Below are 22,036 nucleotides of genomic sequence, written 5' to 3' on the forward strand. Positions count from 1 at the left end.
CTAAGAACTGGGCTCGATGTATCCAGTTCTGGACTCTTACAGTGAATGGTTATCAGGTGGCGTTTCTTCAATAGAAGCAACCCGGCTATAAGCTTCGAAATGCCCCATCTTTTTCAAACTTGAGATGCACGGTAGTGACAGGCATGGAACCTGTGTGCAACCGTGTTTACACTACTGCTACCCAGCTAAAGAGACATTCGTCAGACTATAGTTGTCTAGCCAATGGTCCTTCCACAACTGCTACCAAACTAATGCTCCACTGCACTGTTGGTGTATCTCTTAGCATACTCCTGTCCGATGAACAAGCCACTCCTTACACTGACACCAACTTAATGCCACATGCCACATCCACCTCTACTGCCCGCCCAATGCTCTCTTCCATTACTGCAGGTGAACTAAGATGATATTAACTACTGCCCCTTGCACTGCAGCTGCATCACTGCTGCCTAGTTAATGGGCTTCTACACCACTGCTGCTTGTCTAGGCACCCTTCTTAGTACTTCTCTACAGATGAAGCAGCACTGCTTGCACTCCAGCTGTATCACTTAAACTTCTGCTGCCTAGCTTATGGGCATCTACACTACTGCTGCCGACGACCTAGGGATTATTTGTTTAGTACAACTGCACCCCCTACACTGCTGCTGAACAGCTAGTGAAAAATCTCAGACTACTACTGCCTAGCTGGTAGCTGCTAACTAGCTTAGGGTCACGTACTCTAGTGCAGCCCCTCTAATACACATCCTGGTGTTAAAGTAAGAGATGGCTTCTAAGCTGGGTGTCAGCCTTTACTGGCACCCAGCTAAGAAGCCATCCCTTACACTAACCAAATGCACTACTATGCCGTGCTAAGCACTTCTTTTCACTACTGCTGGGCAGCTACTGAGCGATTCCCTACATGGTGCTGCCTAGTAGTGACGTGTCACTGATTCTGAAGTGCCTTATTAACTAGCTGCCTTGCTGGTACGGAATCGATGGCACTGCTTCTACTCCCCCATGCCGCCCTAGCTAATATCGCATCCTTTACTTTACTGCCACCAGCTAAGGACCCATCACTTCTACCAACTTAAAGAGGAGTGCCAAAGGCACTACTGCTGGCGAGCTAAGCATCCCCTTTCACTACTGCTGGAGTGGAGCTAATGAGGCATTGATCACACTGCTGCTCAGGCAGGGAGCCATCACGGATTATTAAATGCCGTATTAACTAGCTGCCTTGCTGACAGGGCATCAATTAAACTGCTTCTGCGTTGCTGAGGCATCCCTTACACTGCTGACGTGCAGCTAAATAGCCACCTTTTACACTACTACTACTGCCAAATCCACAAGGCGCCTCTTACACTGCTGCTGCAAGCTAACAGAGCAAAGATTGCACTACAGCTTTTCATTTAAAGGGCAAGAAAGAGCGAGCACTGAAACTGAAAAAACAGTGCATACCTAAAAGCAGGCAGGAAACACGAAAAGTGCAGGGATTGAGAAAGCTTTTGCACATCGAAAAGAGGCAAAATATAGTACTCTAGCAGATTAATAAAATATTCTAAATCTGCCCACAGCGAAGTAAAAACATTATATAAAACAGAGAAAGTAGTGTAAAAGGATAAGAGATCTTGACACCGCTCAGAACCATGTATGCGAAAAATATCCTCACCCTTGGCAAAACAGTGTCACTGAATAAAAATATTCAGCAGTGAACAATGTAACCAAATAACACCCTAACACCTCTCACACTCAGAAATAAACTCCATAGACTTTTGATAGACGTAGAAAAAAAAACAGCACCCCGGGCAGGCTAGCGGAAACAACCCTAGAAGAAACTCTATTCTTAAGCAAAAGGACAACACCTCGTTTACCGTTAAAGGATAAGGCCATTTTCTGCTGCACGGGGACAGGTGAGCCTATCCCCATCCCAAAAGCAGCCTGTAAAGCAGGCAGGTGCCTGACAGCAGTACAATCACTGACACCGATACACACTTTATGGACTTCATGTTTATCTCTGCTGTAAATCCCCTCTCTCTCGCCAATCCCATTCACGAGTCATAAAGAAATTGTAGATAATGAAAAAGTTCGGGAAATTTACAGTGTGTCGGAAACCTCAGACAGCCAGAAGAAATTAAAGAGCTGAGCAGGGATAAATCACACAGGTACAATTAGAACTGTGCAGCCTCCGTTACCTCGAACAGGACATTGAATCCGAAGGTATGCGCAGGCTACCACGCAGCCCCCACCTCGCCAGGGCTCCGGGGTAAACCATGTTTAAAAAGAACTAATTCCAGCCTTGGCTGCAATTTTCTGGGGGAGTCGCCACATCAAGGGGAATGTGAACGAATGAAAACTATTGCTTCTCATAGGTCAGGTGCTCAGACGACCAGGAATCAGCAAGGCACCCCTTCTCACCTGGACAAGGGGGCAAAGAGTTTTGAAATGTATGACAAGAAAATGGACCATTCTAGAGGTCTTACCTTGAGCCAGGTGTACACCATCAGGGCTAGCTACAGCTTGCACCTGATCAACAAACTGGGAAGGTACACCTCCAACTCCTAGTTCACAGACTATGCTTAGGAAGAGTAAAGGTTCATGCTCTACCCGGGCAAAGGTGCAGGAGAACAAATACTGCCGATGTTACAGGACTTCATTGACAATGCCACCAGGTCCTGGAACTCAGCGTAGTCCACGCACTGGCATACCTGGGTTGAATTTTTCTCTCATAAAGTCGAGGCCTAGGTGAATGTTACATCCTCCTTGAAAAGTAGGATTTACTTTACAATTACTGAATACTACCAAATAAGTACAGCAGCGACTGCCTTCAATCTCCCAACTGGGGAGGACATTTCAGCTTTCAAGGATAAGAAGTCTTCTCACTGACAGTGGCTTGAGTCCAAACAACTGGTTAGTGCACCAACTGGATATGCTCTTCTATATACCCATCCTGCAAGAAATAGGGAAGTATGTGGGAAACCAAACTTGTCAGTATGGACACATCCGTTTTGGCTCAGTGCTGCTCCTCAGGTTTGTTCCAAGTTCCCAACCATGGAAGCAACCTTTCTGCAGCAGTAGTAGCTCTGCTGCTATCCTCTATCTAATTTTAGCAGCATACAGGTAGAAGGCAAAGTCCTTGTCTCCAGAGAGAGTAGCAGCCCACAGCCAGAAAGTGGATCACTAAGAATAATGATGCAATGCCAATCACCTGGACGACATACCAAAACAAGTTGGTTCCCCATTCCAAACTCCACAAACATTACATACAACTCAATTGGTGGAGCACTGGAACAATCGATGTTTGACTGGTACAAGCTCGTCCCAAGTCCAGCTTTCCCTGGTTCATCCTCACTCATATGCTCCCTAGTTCCTGGTGAGATATTCCCTCTATCTGCCTCACCCTCGGCCTGTGGTCACTGTCAACTCCTCAGAGCATTGGTGAGAGGTTTATTGCAGTCAACTCCATCCATGCCTTGTTGGGAACATGATATTTGCCCCGTTACATGAATGTGCTGGTTATGAAGTCAATCTTTCTGGCACTGAAAGCATTCCAAACAATCAAAAAAGGTACACAGTTCCTCAACAAGGTGCAAAAAGATTGAAAAACAGGGATGGAAAAAATTTATATGTGGCACAGGTGTCAAGGACACTTCTATTTTTAGAAGCAAGAGCCCTCACACAACCATTGGATGTCATGCTTCATCATAGGGCTAGCTCCTAGTCAGATTGGCGCTGCAATGTCTGACGGGCCCCACCAGGGGCTCTTGCCGGAGATCTTTTTTGAAAAGGAGAAGGTGCCGTGATGGAATCCAATACGGAAAAAGTAAGTTTGCTAAAGGAGAGGAGCAGAAAAAAAAGAGGGATAACTGACTCAAGAACCTCAACATAAATTCAGTTTTTATTAGAAAAAGGGGGATCTTGGTCAAAATTAAAAACACTGAAGAGTGGCCAGTGAGCAATGTACCACCACTCTAACAAAAACAAAAAGCTAGACCAGGAAATTCTCCCTCTAGCTAAGATAGGTCAACATGTTTCGCACCTGAAACAGTCCGTCCGGATCTAATGGAGCTTCATTAGGATCAAACTAAATTCCTAAGCTACAAAATAAGTCCTTCCCTGTAAGATAAAGGACTAACAGCAACTTACATCACATGCTAAGACTGGAAACCTAGGTCTGTGAACCACCCTCCTAACTAGGAGAACAGGTTCCTTGGGAACGTGCAAGTCATTTGCTGGACATCACTCAATTGTGGCTTAGCGTTTGCTGCCTTCAAACCTACCCGACAGCCGCAATCCTGGAATTGCTTGCACGTTCCCAAGGAGCCTGTTCTCCTAGTTAGGAAGGTGGTTCACAGACATAGGTTTCCAGTCTTAGCATGTGATGTAAGTTGCTGTTAGTCCTTTATCTTTCAGGGAAGAACTTATTTTGTAGCTTAGGAATTAGATTGGTCCTGATGAAGCGCCATTAGATCCGGACGGACTGTTTCAGGCGCAAAACATGTTGACCTATCTTAGCTAGAGGGAGAATTTCCTGGTCTAGCCTTTTGTTTTTGTTAGAGTGGTGGTACATTGTTCACTGGCCACTCTTTAGTGTTTTTAATTTTGACCAAGATCTCCCTTTTTCTAATAAAAACAGAATTTATGTTGAGGTTCTTGAGTCAATTTTATCCCTCTTTTTACCTCCTGCTCTCCTTTAGCAAACTCACTTTTTCCGTATTGGATTCCATCACGTCACCTTCTCCTTTTCAAAAAAGATCTCCGGCAAGAGCCCCTGGTGGGGCCCGTCAGACATTGCAGCGCCAGTCTGACGAGGAGCTTGCCCTATGATGAAGCATGACATTCAATGGATGTGTGAGGGCTCTTGCTTCTAAAAATAGAAGTGTCCTTGACACCTGTGTCACATATTAATTTTTTCAATCCCTGTTTTTCAATCTTTTTGCACCTTGTTGAGGAACTGTGTACCTTTTTTGATTGTTTGACATAAGCTAGGGAGACTGTACACTGGACCTTATAAAATCTCCCTGTCCCTCCTTTGTTTTGTTTGACTGAAAGCATTCCTTCCAGTAATGTAATCAAGAGCGATGATGCACAGGTAACAGGTTCTGCTATGAGGCACAAGCAAAAAAGATTGACCCAGTCACCTGCTTGGTGAATGATATTCTGCCTTTTAGGCATCACTCCTCTGAGACACAGATGCAAGTGGCTACCTGGTAGATTTACATAATGGTCTCTGGAGCCTACCACTACTCTCAGGATCAGTTATTTTTGATGGCCAGTTAGGTGATCAAGAAATCTGCCAGCCTAACGTTTCCATCACCTCAAGTCAGGCACCCCATGGCCCTCTGGAACCCGAAACTGAGCCTGTCTAAGATAATGAATAAACCCTTAGAGCCACTGGCCACTTGCAAAAGAGTTTCTTCTGTGGCAGACTTATTTCTTGGTGGTCATAACATCAGCATGGTACATAAGTGAGATGCCTTGAATCTTCATAGTTTTCCATAAAAACAAGATAGTTTTGAGAACTCAGCTGATCTTTGCTCCGCAGGTACTGTCTGAGTTTCAGCTGAAAAAAGATAGTTCTGAAATTGTTTTCTCATGTCTTCTCAGTGGAGAAATCATTACAGTATGTCAGACTTTTAAGCACATTTTTCTTCACAAATCTTGATAGAACTGGGGACCTGCATTCTATTGACCAACTATTCTTGACTTTCAAAGCGAATGATGCTGTCCAGGTAGCTGCTAAAGCTACTGCTGTCAGATTGATAGCATCCTAGATCAGCCAATCGAACATCCTAATAGCACCAGAGCCACAAGAAGCTGTCTAGGCTCATGCCATGTAGGCACGGAAGCATGCGGTGAATTCTTCAGATACTTTCCAGCCACAGATGTATGCCAGGTGGCTACATGGGCTTTGTCATTTGCATGTCCATAATGCTGCTTTAGAGTTATCTTCTCAGAGCAATGCATTTTTCTGTCAGAAAGATCTCCATAACCCATTTTTCTCGGCCTAGGGTGCCCAGTGAGGCCGCCTCTAAGAACTGCAAAGCTTAAAGGAGCCCTGTTATTGTTATCTACAAACTTTGAGGCTGATAAAAAGATACTCTACAGATCGATTAAGCCTACCTGAAGTGTTGTGGCTCACTGGTAAGACAAGCTTCAGTGCAGGAGCTGCTGCTTCCACCAGTGCATCGACCCCCACATTCTCCCAAAGGGGTCTCAATTAACAGGATTCCCAAAGCCTATCACCTGATAGATTGAAGCACTTGTTGGTTGCATGCCCTTAATGTCACCAGTTCCAGTTTCAGACACAGTGGGGGGGTGGTCTGAGGGATGGGACAAAAGTGGTACCATCTATCCTTGAAGTCCCAGCTGTAACTTTCAGGCTCGGGAATCCACAGCTGAACTGGTATCAGCAGTTTTGGCTGAGAAAGGGGAAATAATGTTTACAGTGGGTTCTCACATCCTTAACCAAGGTCAGTGGGAGGTGCGCAGCAGCCGGCAAAAACACTGGAGGCTGAAACACCAGGATGGACACCCTAACTTTGCACTCAGATCCAACAGGAACTGAAAGGCCATTGTCAAGTCCTGGGGCAGTTGATGTTAATTCAATGGAACAGAGAAGTTTCTCCTGGTCACAAAAGAGTTCAATATCTTTAAGGACAGAGTGTCAGAGGCAAATCCAAAGGAGCCAGAGTGATGAAAAATGGACTGCTCGTAGCAGAAAATACTTCCAACTGCCTTACAGATACATAAGGGAGACTGGAACTAACTTCTAATCTTCCAAGATAGTACTAAAATAATAGAAATAATAATGTGGATGATAGCGCTTCATATATCATGCTTTTGCAGCTACTACACAATACAAACAACAGTTATTACTATTACCCAATTTAATGATACTCAATTTACTGCTTTGATGATAACTCACATACAAGGCTGATGCATCAAAAGGCCAGCCGGGTTCATAAACAAAAGTATTTTGCCAAGTCGGAGCCTTAAATGGCTAGCAGGGCATGGTGGAAAGTCAGTCACTGACAGGCCAATGTCTCTGAAAGCTGCTAGGCTTGGGAAAATTTTGTGGCATATCAGGCTGGGGTCACCAAACGGCTGTGAGTGCTAATGGGAAGTTGGTCACATGTCAGGCTACTGCTTCTGAAATGCTGATGTGTGTGGGAAGTCAGTCACATCAGATCAAAGCCAGGCTCACATCATAAAGAAAGGTAAGGCGCTCACCACGGTAATGCCCTACGAGATGAGGCAGAGTCAGCGCTATGTCAGACTACTATACCTGATAGACGTAGGACGGCTGAGGCAGGTGATCACATGTTAAACCTGTGCCTCAAAAGGCTGCCATCTCAGAGACAATCAGTCATCTGTCAGTTTACTTCTTCTGAAAGGATGATTGGGATGAAGCACTAACAGTGACATATCAGATCCGTGCCTCTGAAAGCCTGTTAAGACAGCATCAGAATTCAAGGATTGCAGAAGCTGGAAAGGTACAGCACACATGTAGCAATGGCATACGTTTTGTAAAGCCAGTATGCAAGTACCCGTTGGTCACAAATGAGGAGACTACATCACTTTAGGACTTTTTGTCTCTGCTGTATTCTCTTGATTAGGCTAGGGTCCTATCTAGCTTACACCAAATCACAAAAAGCATGCTTTCTGTGTAAAGATCTAACATTCTGCTAAATCCAGTTGTAAATCTGTTCAGCAGTTTTTGCTGTATTGCTGTTCAATTGTCCTATGTAAACGTATTTTGAGATCCCCCCTTTTTTTCTCGCCCCTCCACTTGAAGAATCAACTGTCCAGGAACGAGCTGATGTGTATTACATTTTTTTGGTAAAGATTCACAAAGATATGTCAAACAGCTCCAAAGTTATTATCAAACCAATAACTAATAGTGCTAATAACTTTGGCGCGGTGTAACTGATCGTCATGGAACTTTCCACAACAACAAAAAAATCTTCACCCACCTCAGCTCCTTTGTGGAAGCTTTTGGGGTGATTAGTCAGGCAGGACTGACAAAAAAAGGTGAGGTACCAGAACACAATTTCACCATTCAGTTTACAGCTGTCAATGAATAACTTTCGAGGTGGGGAAAAAGGAGTATCCTGCTTTACTGACAAAGGAGCAGTTTCTCCTTGCATCCCACAGGCACCTACTTCATCATTGGCTTTTGAATTTCACACGTCTATCAATAGGTCCCATTGGGGATGGGATTTTACATTTGTGGAATGAGCTTTCAATTAGGTTATTCTCCCAGTTACTCAAGACTAGTATCCTGGATGAAATTTAAGATTTAAATGCACAGACACAAAAACATTCGTAATAGAGAAGGTTCGACACGGGCAGGCAGTCTGGCCATTTCTCTGCTTTCTTTAGCACCTTAGACTGTACTGGGGTTTGCTCTCAGACAGGTATAGCTTTTTGAAAGGTTTCAGACTTTGTACCATGACTCCTGTTTCAAACCAAACAAATTCTTGGTCATTTCTGCGCAGCGGCTCACTCTCTGCCGCCAAATCCCACCTCAGGAACCTTGCTCCACAGCCACACATACCAATGTGCACCCCTTGACAAAGAGAACTGAATGGTTTATCCCATCTTCTCTTTCCTAGACTTTTGCATTAAAGCTGTGCACGCCACGTCATAATTTACTGCCTGATGCGCAGGTCATTATCTACCTTCATTCTTCCTCAGCTGTGGATACTACACACTAGTAAAGAAAGAGCTCCTCGATAATGAAGAAGGTGGTAAAATAACTTAATTTTTCCTGTCTGTTAATCTCTCCATTCACTCCGACGTTTTTCTGGCCCTCGACACTGTTTTGAGGCACCATTTCGAAATATGGTAGTCCGTGTATAACATACAATGTATTTATCTCGTACTGAACACATTTTCTAGTGTTGAGCGAAAGAAGCGGCCTTGCAAACTCCAATACAAGCAAACGGAGCCACACAAATGACCGGAATGCTACTGCCATCTAGTGCCCATTGACTTCAATGTCATAATAAAGTATGGCTCATCCTACAAATTAACGCGGCGTTCCAACACATGCACGGAAATTCACCACCAACATACAGTTGCTTGCACGTCACTGCTACCAGCCCACTACTGAGTCCGACCACACACCACAGAACAGACACATGCAGCCTACTTCTATACATATCAAAACTGTTAATATACTCTCAAAGTGAACGCAGCCCTACCTCATGAAGAAGGTCGATGTGACCAAGAGATTATTAAACGGTCAACAACTATGCTACCAGGAAGTACCGATAATGATATGCAGTTTGAAATACAAAATCAAAGGATACAATAACCCACACAAAACAGTCTAACTGCTCCACAAATACAGCAAAACACGTCTGCTGACAGCAGTACTTTGATCACGCCAGTTGTTGGGGGGCGGGGAGAGAGTGTGAAAGGGAGATAAGAGGGGTAGGAAGTGGGTCGATAGGGTGTAGAACGGCACCTGAGGCAAGTAAAAAAAGATCGAAAGGAGTTTTTCTGCGCCACTGGTGTCTGCAAGACTTTAATGCACACAGCTCCGTGCGCCCCTCTGAAGATTGGCGCCCTAGGCATGGCCCTGCTCACCTTGTCTGATAATCGAGTGCATCCTTCTTCGTGCCTCTGTCTAGTAAGATGTACGCGCTGTCTTTCAACAGGATACAAACCACTGCACACCTATGTGCACTAGGGGTCCTCGCGGGGCCGCAGGTGCGGCATGTGTCGCACTCGTTCAACGCAGGGCGCTCCAACTTCTAGGCCGAGGATGTGCTGGGAAAGAGGGGTGATGGGATTTCATTTCTCTGTCTCTAGACATGTTTAACTAATGCTCTTCCACTGGTCTTTTGCAGGTTTTCTAAGGATGTTACTATTGGTCCATTAGCAACGAAACTCTCGCATCTGCGTCTGAAAAGATCTCTCTGCCTTCTTGAGGTTTAATTCGTGATTGTCTGCAAGAAACGAGCCACGTCAAAGCTACTAGGCACCTATTGGTTTTACCAATGTTGTTTAGCGATGCTGTATGCAATAGGGTATGAAGAGCTTCACGATGAACGATGCCTACAATGTGCCCTCTGCAATTCTCTGTGTGCTTAATTAAAAGGGATATTTAAAATGAATCCGGAATAACTAATTTGTTAAAAAAATATTGCACGCACAATCTGGGAATGCTCAATCCAGTTAAAAGTCGGTATTTCGCTGTGAGAAATTAAGGCACCAACAAATTTGTCCCCCCACCACGACGGGTACCCCCACAAACCACTTTATTGAGATTACATTGGTGGTGGAACTGTGGTATAAAATTCGGATGTTTGCAAGAACACTACTACAGCAGTTTCCTTACTCGTTAAAAAAACAAGAAACTATTACAGAATGGCTCGTATTTCATGGTACAAAAACAGTGAAAGCTCTGTCGATTTTTAAGCTTCAGATTCTGTATCGTTTGAACTTCAGTCAGCGCTGAATATTTTTAAAATGTCAATTTCTCATATATCTCTATCCTCGACGTCAGTTTTGGTATAGTTTTATATATATATATATATATATATATATATATATATATATATATATATATATATATATATATATATATATACTCTTGGATATCAAATATTCGGATGTGAAAAACCTTCTCAAGGTAAAAGGATTTAAAAAGGTTACAAAACGGATGCTTGTACATACAAGCATTGGCAAAGCCAATAGGTCTTGTCTACAAGAGCTACTGGCTTTGTCAATACTTCTTAGCCATGTTTTGTAGCAGAACGACTGCTGTGCAGTTTGGCTGAATATATATAAAAAAAAAAAACACAGGCAAAACCAACAGGTCTCGCCTACACAAGGTACTGGCTATGCATGCCCTCCCATAAACAGATACAAACCTACCAGAAGCACATAAGTCCATATAGTCAAATATCCTCAGCAATTACTACACATTCAGGTACTCATATAGGATGATGAACCCTCGCCTACCTAGTATTAGTATGCTTCATCAGTGGGTTCCACAGCTATGAGGCCTCCAAGAGTACTATGCCTCACCAGTTGTACAGTCTCCTAGTTATGGGTTCCTTCGTTTGGGTATGGTTATGTCACTTTTGTCAACGTTTTTGTTCTCTCCGAGTTGGACTGTGAGACCTATACAAAAGTTGCAGGTGAGCAAGTTAAACATTTTTACTGGTGTCTCCCACCCACAAGGCTAAAACAGTAGAGCCGAGCAACAGTCTATAATTCTCTTTTCCATTAACATGTTTTGATGCTCTAACATTGCCATTGTGGTTGAGGGTGTCTTTTAAAAGGTCTTGTAAAGCTCCATTGGCAAGGATGTCAGCATGGTTCACATGGCGAGTCATTATAATCATAGCCTGTGCTATGGAACAAGCCATGCCCATGCTGACAAGCCACACTTGCTGCTGACTGGGTGTGGGCAGCAGGAGTGCATAGCCCTTGGGTCTCCAAACCATGCGTCCAGCACCAAAGATTCTCCTGCCTTGCTACCTGTGCAAGAAGGGCAGTGATGAAGCAGTGACAACTGGCTCCAGTAATTCTCCAAGGTCCGTCTATCTTTCAACCTGTCTGGAAAAGCAGTGTAGTGGGGGCTGAGGAGGACAGCTCCTAGCCCTTTCTGGACCTCCTGCCCTGCTGCAAGTGTCACTAATTGCCAGTTTATTTATAGCTGAGCCATGAAAGAGTATTGTGGATTGTTTAACTTTAGAACCTTATACAGTATTATATCATTGCATTGAGTGGCCTTTGTTAGAATTTGTGGCCCACACCCTTTCTGCTGTGACAAATTTATTACTGAATCAAGTCAGTTGTCTTGTTTTTCCTATGCAAACCTTTATTTTTATAGACAGAGAAACAAAATAGTGTATTGAACCATACACAAGCGAAATTGTTGTACATGTGAACTCTGAATTAAACTAGTTCAAGGTATTCTCAAATATGATGATCACAGAAAAGGAGACAGAGAAAAGAAAGTAAATGCCCAGGGTCACACAGTTTAGTCAAGCTGGGAAGCTGTGATTGAAACCAGGATTTCTGGATGAAGGCCCGTAACTACTTTTTGCCCTTCTGACTGAGCTAGGCATGTTATGCAACTGCATTCAAAATATATTTTGTTTTGATAAGATAGAACAGCAGTGGAAACACTCCTCTTCAACAGGTGCACAAAGGGCAGAAAAAGTGCAAGCTTCCCTCCTTCAGAGAGCAGGTACAGTTATGGTAGCATCAGCAATGTTTTGCTCCATTATAGGACAGCTACAAAGTGAGCAGCAGCAGTACAAGCTTTACTTTCTCACAGAACAGGGAAAGCATGACAGTAGCAAAGCAAGCTTCACTCTCAGGCAGAAGGCAATAATTCATTCTCCCATTATCAACAGAACAAATCCAGTAAGCAGACTAGTACAAGCTTTCACTTCTTGCAGATGTACAGTTAAGGCATGAGTGAATGTAGGTTACTAACAGATCCGTAGAGTGGGTGCCTAAGTCACTGAGATGAATGTTTAGGTGGATGAGTGTGTGAATATGTAATTCAAGAAACCATTCTCACTTAGGTGATATTTCAAGTTAGCATCCTGAAAGTTCTGCTGCTGTCACTTGGAGACCTTCTGTTTGCGTTACTTGTTTGGTGTTCTATGTAGTGAGAAGTACCTGTTACCTACTAGGTCATTGTTACCACAGCCAAAGTAACCAAGCTCCAGATATGCACACGGGTAACAACCTCTTTGAAAAGGATGTGAATGTCGTGGGCCAGATGGTGTACAATCCCAGCACTGGTGCTGCACCTGTTCAAAATGTTGGAGCTCGCCAATGCCATGATACATTACAGTTTCCATCCATGGCACACATTACTGCATCCCCAATGTAATACACTGTGTATTTTAAATAACCTGACTCTACATTGCACTCTAAATGACCCAAGCCTTGTGACGCATTGCTTTTCAGGAGCACATCATTATTTACTCTATAAATATAAAGGGCGGTGCCTTCTTCCTTCATGATGGCTATTAGATCCTACAGAACCCTCAAACATGGTTGGCATGGTAACTCCTCACTCCCAGAATACTTTGTCGCCTATCCTTTTGAACGATACACACTACCTCCTACGCTTCCAGAGAGCCATTACTACACCTGCTTCCTCCCCGGCGCTTACCTCTGCACCATTAACTCACATGGCTTATGCTGCTTTATCACCCCATGAGCCACTATACACCAGTTCTAAGTGGAGCACATAAACGTGGACTACCGGAATCGAAGAGCCTTTACCCACTTACCACCAACAACCAAGACAGTGGACCATGTGTTAAGTACTCACACTCATCCAGCCCCAGCTGATAGGCCAGGTTCTGCAGTCCTCGCACTTTCTCCATCAGATTAGCCGTTGTCAGGCTGCCCAGCTCTGAAAACACAAAGGAAAAAAGGCTAAGCATGCAGAAGATCTCTGGGTGCCACTGGCCAAAGCACCTCAAACTGCAAGCTGGACTTTTAATTGCAGAACTCTGGAGGTTCCTTCAACGGTTGAGATTCTCTTCTTTTGCCCCTGGTCACGCAGGCTGCACGCACCATCAGAGTTTCCCTTCTGCAGGGTGTGGGCTCTGCAAACTGGCAGCAATTTCTTCACTTACCCTTCCTGAAGGCCCCCCTTAGTGCTGGTATTTCTGCACTTGCTTCTGGCCTAGCAACACACAACCTCCAGGTCTCTCAATAATGCCCCTCTTTAAACAGAGACCTCAGAGGCGAAGGAAACTGGAAGGGAATCTCAAAAGAGGAATAAAAAGACTGCTGCAGAAACCAGAGGTAAAGAACAGAAAAAGACTGTTTAAAGAGAGGGAAAGGCGTGCAGCAGCTTAGATGGAGGCCATTGGAGAGAACAAGGCAGGACGCACTGGCTCAAAATTTACATAAGTAATAGCATCAAGCAGGAGGAATAAAACTATTGCTTCCTAGTAAAAAAATATAACAACAGAGAAGAGAGCGAGCACTTTCTTCAACTGCAGCACTGACCAAATAGTCATTTAATAGAGGCAATGCTCTGCCCAGAGCACATCATCACCACAGCCTTAAAGATGCATTATACGTACTCACCCTTCAGCATATCAATGTCGTCGTTCTCGAGTTCTGCCATCCATTTCGGAGGGGAACTGCTGATTGGCTACAAAATAAAATGTCACAATAAGAGAACAAGCCAAGGGGTAGCCTCAGTCTTGCGAGTACCACATTTGCAGGGCCAGCATCGCTATCGGTGACTCTTGCACCCTAGTTAATTTAAATAAGTTATAGTTACATGCGTTGTTGTCACTACTGCACTAATACACTGCTGTGTTTAGTGAACATTTCTGGTACAGTTCGTCTAACGCCTAGTAGTGATGCATGTAACAGCATGCAAGCAATGCCTGATAATGTACTGCATCTTTAGATGACATCAAAATCTAGAGCTCAGAAATCCTGTGCAATAACTGTATTAATGTCTGATTAAGAAGTGCCCCAATACTTTTTTGGAAATAACAAAACGAAGGCAGTCCATGCAATGTGTGACCAATAAGAAAAGGGTACTCAACTATAACATTGTTTTTCAGCTTGGCTAAGTTACACATCAGCGAGTTTTAATTGCGTACCTTTTCAATCATACTTTGACAACAACCGTGTTTTCAATGTATGATTACACTTACTGGCAAATAATTATCAACTCAAACTCTTAATTAAGTACAACACAAACAAACGGTATAGGTGGGTTAGCTACGCAACCTCATGCAGTCATATTGTTACTCGCCCTTGAAGCCAGGTAAACCATGGTGGGACTAGTAGGAGTTGAGACTCTAGTGTGAAAAGGTGTGTGCCTTCGACTGGCATCCTGCTGGTAGCGGAAGGTCCAAGAAGATAAGGGAATCATTCTCTCTTCCAGTGATGCAAACAGAGCCCTTCCCACGCTGTTTAACCAATATATCTTTAGCACAATCAACCCAAAACACAAGGAATAAAACGGAAGAGTAAGGAAGACTACTCCAAGGGCACGGATTTTCAAAGACATGCAATAAAAAAAACGTTAGAAAAAGTATTAGTTCCACACCCTCTTTGCAGGGAAGTAGCCAAAGCGAACTGTGAGCTACCTTAAGGGTCTCTTGGTGAAAAAAAGCTAACTCCAAGAATACCAAACTTGGGACGCCAAATAAAGGCTTACAATCCTTTCTCAACTTGCTTTTGGCCCTTATCCCACTCACCCAAGAAGCTTCTGCTGCACCCTGCCTAAGCTAAGCGCTCCTTTCAACCTTTTGGGACCACAGACTGGTCACTTAGGCCATAAGCCAAAGACTCCTAGGATCCAAATGGAAATAAGGATAGTCATTTCCTAACTTCTTTCTGGGCTATGCGCCACAGCAGCTCCCCCTGTAAACTAGATGGTCCATTGTTGCCCACCTCTGAGGCCTTCAACACTCCTATCACCTTTTGGCACCAAAAGGCCATCTCTAGAGTCCTGTTATACAGGGAGTGCAGAATTATTAGGCAAATGAGTATTTGGACCACATCTTCCTCTTTATGCATGTTGTCTTACTCCAAGCTGTATAGGCTCGAAAGCCTACTACCAATTAAGCATATTAGGTGATGTGCATCTCTGTAATGAGAAGGGGTGTGGTCTAATGACATCAACACCCTATATCAGGTGTGCATAATTATTAGGCAAATTCCTTTCCTTTGGCAAAATGGGTCAAAAGAAGGACTTGACAGGCTCAGAAAAGTAAAAAATAGTGAGATATCTTGCAGAGGGATGCAGCACTCTTAAAATTGCAAAGCTTCTGAAGCGTGATCATCGAACAATCAAGCGTTTCATTCAAAATAGTCAACAGGGTCGCAAGAAGCGTGTGGAAAAACCAAGGCGCAAAATAACTGCCCATGAACTGAGAAAAGTCAAGCGTGCAGCTGCCACGATGCCACTTGCCACCAGTTTGGCCATATTTCAGAGCTGCAACATCACTGGAGTGCCCAAAAGCACAAGGTGTGCAATACTCAGAGACATGGCCAAGGTAAGAAAGGCTGAAAGACGACCACCACTGAACAAGACACACAAGCTGAAACGTCAAGACTGGGCCAAGAAATATCTCAAGACTGATTTTTCTAAGGTTTTATGGACTGATGAAATGAGAGTGAGTCTTGATGGGCCAGATGGATGGGCCCGTGGCTGGAATGGTAAAGGGCAGAGAGCTCCAGTCCGACTCAGACGCCAGCAAGGTGGAGGTGGAGTACTGGTTTGGGCTGGTATCATCAAAGATGAGCTTGTGGGGCCTTTTCGGGTTGAGGATGGAGTCAAGCTCAACTCCCAGTCCTACTGCCAGTTCCTGGAAGACACCTTCTTCAAGCAGTGGTACAGGAAGAAGTCTGCATCCTTCAAGAAAAACATGATTTTCATGCAGGACAATGCTCCATCACACGCGTCCAAGTACTCCACAGCGTGGCTGGCAAGAAAGGGTATAAAAGAAGGAAATCTAATGACATGGCCTCCTTGTTCACCTGATCTGAACCCCATTGAGAACCTGTGGTCCATCATCAAATGTGAGATTTACAAGGAGGGAAAACAGTACACCTCTCTGAACTGTGTCTGGGAGGCTGTGGTTGCTGCTGCACGCAATGTTGATGGTGAACAGATCAAAACACTGACAGAATCCATGGATGGCAGGCTTTTGAGTGTCCTTGCAAAGAAAGGTGGCTATATTGGTCACTGATTTGTTTTTGTTTTGTTTTTGAATGTCAGAAATGTATATTTGTGAATGTTGAGATGTTATATTGGTTTCACTGGTAATAATAAATAATTGAAATGGGTATATATTTGTTTTTTGTTAAGTTGCCTAATAATTATGCACAGTAAGAGTCACCTGCACACACAGATATCCCCCTAACATAGCTAAAAATAAAAACAAACTAAAAACTACTTCCAAAAATATTCAGCTTTGATATTAATGAGTTTTTTGGGTTCATTTAGAACATGGTTGTTGTTCAATAATAAAATTAATCCCCAAAAATACAACTTGCCTAATAATTCTGCAATCCCTGTAGATCTAAACTACACTACAGGGGGCGTGGTCAAGCCTGACAAGATTACAGATGCATTATTACGAACCGGATTCAACTTTAAAACCTGGCGGGGGAGCTTCCACCCTGTGACATTCAGGGGAAGAAGCTACGATATTGGTATGCTCCCTGAGAAGAAAGATACGGGACTGAGCGCAATTGGTGATCTGACATCCATAGTAGGTGCAGTGCCGATGGACTTTGCGGTTTAGGCCTTTCGGGTCAGAGCCAGAGAACTCCACTTTAAAGGGGGCGGGGTTGCCCTCAGTGCTGTGTAGGCCACCCCCCTTTACTCTCCTTGGCGGAGACTGGGTTTCTTCGGCACTGTAGCTATGGGACGGGGCCTACAACTGTCACCTTGACCCCAGAGGAGGGCCTGGACTTGCATGGCCTGGTCTACCATGACCACATGTAGGATGTGAACTAAGAGAAAAAGTGCTTTCTACCAGCTAAAGCTCTGTGAGGCCCCGGGCACCAGTCCTGTGGTTTTGGAGAGGTGTACTTGCCCTGGACCCACTTACTCACATGACTTGGGGCCACCCGGGGGCAAGGTCCTGCCAGTTGGAAAGGTAACAGGCCGCCTCTATAGACTCCTAGCCGCTTCTTCTCTAACTCTTCCAGGATCTTAAGGAAGACATCAAAGGGGGTAAAACTGACCAACAAGACCTATGTGCCCATCAGCGAGAAATGATGATCTTGGAGAGAGGAGAACCAGGCTGAAACCTCGGTCCACAAACAGGCGGAAGAGAAGAACGTCTTTTAGCAATGGATCCTCCAACTCGAAGGCAAATTCCTTCGACTACAAGAGAAATGTAAATATCTGGAAAATAGATCACGCTGGAACAATATATGCAAACGTGGTACACCAACCAGCATTTTGGACGCCCACATTCGAAAGCTTGTTATAGGCCTCTTCAACTTCATCCTTGAGAGAAGTACCATTGAACCCATTCTAATGGACAGAGCACATAAAGTAATTTCCCCTAAGTTGGACTGGGAAATAGACACCATATGTCCTAACTCGCATTCACTGCTCTAAGGACAAAAAGGAAGCATGTTCAAGGCCAGAAATGATGGGAGGGCTTCTCCTTTAATGGTGTAAACTCCTCCTCTTCTAGGCTATCTCAGCCATCACACTTGAGAAGCTTCAAACCAGTCACAAATGTTCTCATCTCACATGACACGAAGTACAGATAGGTACACCTTTTTCATATTGTACTTCCCTGGGATGGCCACACCATAACATGGCCTCCTCCAAGAAGCAAAAGAGATCGTGGGCCTGCCGACAGATGATGGACATTGGAATGTACGGGGGACATTCGTGTGGCAGAGATCAAAATGGCAAATTGTGGCCAACAGCCCTGGGAGATGCCAACAGAGTTAAAAAAAAAAGTAAACTTGCAAGGATCAGTTTCTAGAGCACCTCAGATGCACAACTTTTGACAGCAGACAGGGTGAGGAGTTATCAAATGGTGTAATCTGTGCTGTCCCACATCTAGATTTTGATGGGCTCATTCCACTGCAGGGCGGGATATAGCCTGAAGTACTAACACTCGGCCTGGTGACCAGGTGGGTTCTGGGCTGGTAATAGTGTTATCATAGCAGACAATTCCACTTCAATATTTCTAATATGTAAGGCTGAGTGTGTTCACAGTGGAGCTACACAAACCGCTGACTATAGTTATGTTTCAGCCACTGAAGGGAATTCGAAATCGGCGTTTTGCAGTTTGGGATGTTTTGGGGATGGGGGAGGGAGAATTGTTGAATACTGGGGACCACTTGTTCCTCTAAATGCCTACTTAATGAGAAGATGGGGAAATTATAGTACAGTTCCTCACAGGCACACACCACACAAATCTCTCAAAGTTAGAGGCCTTAACATTCCCTCCAAGAGTTTGGGTATCTTGGTCAAACTCAAGTCAGCAGAAGCATATATTTGCCTCATTCAGGAGACCCCCCTCTTGGAGACAGATATACACATGCTGAGATCACACATATACATATTCCAATACTCTGCATATTCTTGCTATAAAAAGGCAGTTGTGGCAATCATCCTTGCCAACCCCACGTCGTTCACCGAGCACAACCACAAATCAGATAGAGAAGGTTAGTGGGTTGCAGTTAGCAGCCTCTGGGAGTGACGCCTAAATAGCCTAGCATCGGTTTATTGTTCAAAATCAGGCCAGGTGAAAGCCATGAGGGACACGCTGCGTTAGATGGTCGCCTTCCCTGAAGGCATATTGACAACTGGAGGTGATTTTGTGTGCATCACAAGAAAGATCGCAACACCAACACTGGAGACTCCAGAGATATATTAGCAGGGGCAAACCTGACTTGCGGAGATGAGCCTGGCAGATTCCTGCCTCACCCGTCAACCCTTACTATTGATTACTCACCCTATTCCGCAGTAAAGTGATCGTATGTCCGGAATGACCACATCCTATCAGATAAAAGGCTTGATCACTGTTTACCAGAGGCGGATCGACTTCAATAATATCTCTCAGATCATGGCCCGGTAACAAACATCCTCCAATGGTAAAGTGCAACATCAAAGGAGTGTAGGGGCTTCTGGTGTCTTAATGACACCCTGCTTCGAGACCCAGTGATTGTGGCTGAAATCTTGGAGAAACTCACTAAATACCTAAACCTCAATGACACTAGAGAAAAGGATAAAAAAGTGGGTTGGGACGCTCCTAAAGCATTCATCAGGAAGCCGCTTGACTTAAACATATGCATGAACTGGCCCAAAAACGATTATCCTCAGACCTAGTAGAGCTCCAACGACAACATAAACACACATCCACATTAAGATTTGGAAGTGAGTGGCTGACTGCACACACCTGTATTAGATAGAGCCAACTATATCCTCACTAGGTTGTGAGCCTGCCTGCTTTCAAGAGGGAGCAATCAAGCCAGGCACCATGCCGGCACACAAGTTATGGGCCTACTGAACTTGTAGACTTATTTGCAACATCAGAGATAATAACAGCATTACACATAACATTACTGAGGGTAAACCTAATGCCTTTCAGACCTTCCACAAAGCTTTATATTCAGCCCATCTCACATCCCAAGAGTTGCACAGTGCATACTTAGGTTTGGCCACTTTCCTAAATCTTTCAGCCAAATCAGTTGCACCATTAGATATTTGGGGCATCAACCAACTTAAGCGGTGCCTTGGACGAGGTGATCTCATCCAAGGCACTGGTTCCCGGGTGCCTTGGACGAGATCACCTCATCCTGCACCCGGGAACCGGGGGTAGCGCTAGCGCTTCCCCCATGGGCCCCCTACCCACACCCCCCAGTCGTGGACGGAAGGGGAATCTCTTCCCCCTCCACCCCGAACCCCCCGTGACGTCAGCGCACATCACGCGCTGATTGTCACAGAGGCCTCCTCCTTCGCACTGGAAACTCAGCTTCCAGCGCGCTCGGAAGAGAAATGCAAAGCATTTCTCTTACGATCACGTGGAGGAGGCCAAGAGGGGCTTCAAAGGGAAGGAAATGAATTTCCTTCCCTTTGAAGTCTCTCTAAACGATTCAAAAGCCGGATTGTAAAGCAATCCGGCTTTTGGAACGCACACTAGACACCAGGGATTTATTTTGAAAACTGAAATAGGCATAAGGGAGTGACCCCTTGGGCAAGGGTCGCTCCCAGGGGGGGCATTTTTTTAAAGGCCTTTTCTGCCCCCAGGGATGGGCAGAAACCTCTAGGCACCAGGGATCTTTTTTTGTTGTTTGTTTTGTTTTTTTTGAGGCGGGGAGCGACCCCTTAGAGGCAGGGTCGCTCCCCTAGGGGGCAAATTACATTTAGGCCATTTCTGTCCCCCTTGGGGGCAGATTGGCCTATTGTTATTAGGCCGATCTGCCCCCAGGGGGGCAGAAACCTCTAGGCGCCAGGGCAAATTTTTTTGTTGGTGTTTTTTTTTGTTTGTTTATTAGAGACCCATTAGGCAAGGGTTGCTCCCCTGGGGGGCAAATTGTATTTAGACCATTTCTGCCCCCCTTGGGGGCAGATCGGCCGATTTTAGGTCAATCTGCCTAGGCACCTGGGATTTTTTTTTGCGCCAATGTCACGCAAGGGGAGCGACCCCGTAGGCAAGGGTCGTTCCCGGGCAGGGGGTGGGGGGCAAATTTATTTTAGGACATTTCTGCCCCCCCTGGGCCTATTTTTATTAGGTCTCCCCCAGGGGGGGCAGAAACCTCTAGGCGCGAGGGCAATTTTTTTTGTGTGTGTTTTTTTTTTGTTTGTTTTTTAACAGATGGGGAGCGACCCATTAGGCAAGGGTCGCTCCCCTGGGGGGCAAATTGTATTTTGACCGTTTCTGCCCCCCTTGGGGGCAAATTGGCCGATTTTAGGTCACAACTAGGGACCGGGAATCTTTTTTTTTGCGCCAATGTCACGCAGGGTGAGCGACACCGTAGGCAAGGGTCGCTCCCCGGGTGGGGGGGATCGGGGGTGGGGACATATTTATTTTAGCCAATTTCTGCCGCCCCCATGGGGCCGGCTGAGCTAGAGGCCAAAATCCACAGGTAGACACTTTGTAAAAAAAACACCTCTGTTTTCTGTGAAAAAATGTGATGTGTTCACGTTGTGTTTTGGGGCATTTCCTTTCGGGGGCGCTAGGCCTACCCACACAAGTGAGGTATCATTTTTATCGGGCGACTTGGGGGAACGCTGGGTGGAAGGAAATTTGTGGCTCCTCTCAGATTCCAGAACTTTCTGTCACCAAAATGTGAGGAAAATGTGTTTTTTTAGCCAGATTTTGAGGTTTGCAAAGGATTCTGGGTAACAGAACCTGGTCAGAGCCCCACAAGTCACCCCATCTTGGATTCCCCTAGGTCTCTAGTTTTGAAAAATGCACAGGTTTGGTAGGTTTCCCTAGGTGCCGGCTGAGCTAGAGGCCAAAATCTACTGGTAGGCACTTTGCAAAAAACACCTCAGTTTTCTGTCAAAAAATGTGATGTGTCCCGTTGTGTTTTGGGGCATTTCCTGTCGCGGGCG

At 44.9% G+C, this 22,036-nt stretch overlaps 1 protein-coding gene across 1 annotated transcript in view; it reads right to left on the reverse strand.

The window, feature by feature from the left end:
• Positions 1-22,036, reverse strand: part of LIN52 (lin-52 DREAM MuvB core complex component) — a 261,161-nt gene that overhangs the window by 150,779 nt on the left and 88,346 nt on the right. Inside the window, exons 4-5 of the mRNA XM_069208503.1 lie at positions 14,059-14,125; positions 13,289-13,372 (exon numbers count right to left, since the gene is read on the reverse strand). Coding sequence (XP_069064604.1) covers positions 13,289-13,372; positions 14,059-14,125 — 151 coding nt within the window. The remainder of the gene's footprint in view (positions 1-13,288; positions 13,373-14,058; positions 14,126-22,036) is intronic.

This window comes from Pleurodeles waltl, chromosome 9 (genome assembly GCF_031143425.1).
Source record: "Pleurodeles waltl isolate 20211129_DDA chromosome 9, aPleWal1.hap1.20221129, whole genome shotgun sequence".
NCBI classification, from domain to species: Eukaryota; Metazoa; Chordata; class Amphibia; order Caudata; family Salamandridae; genus Pleurodeles; species Pleurodeles waltl.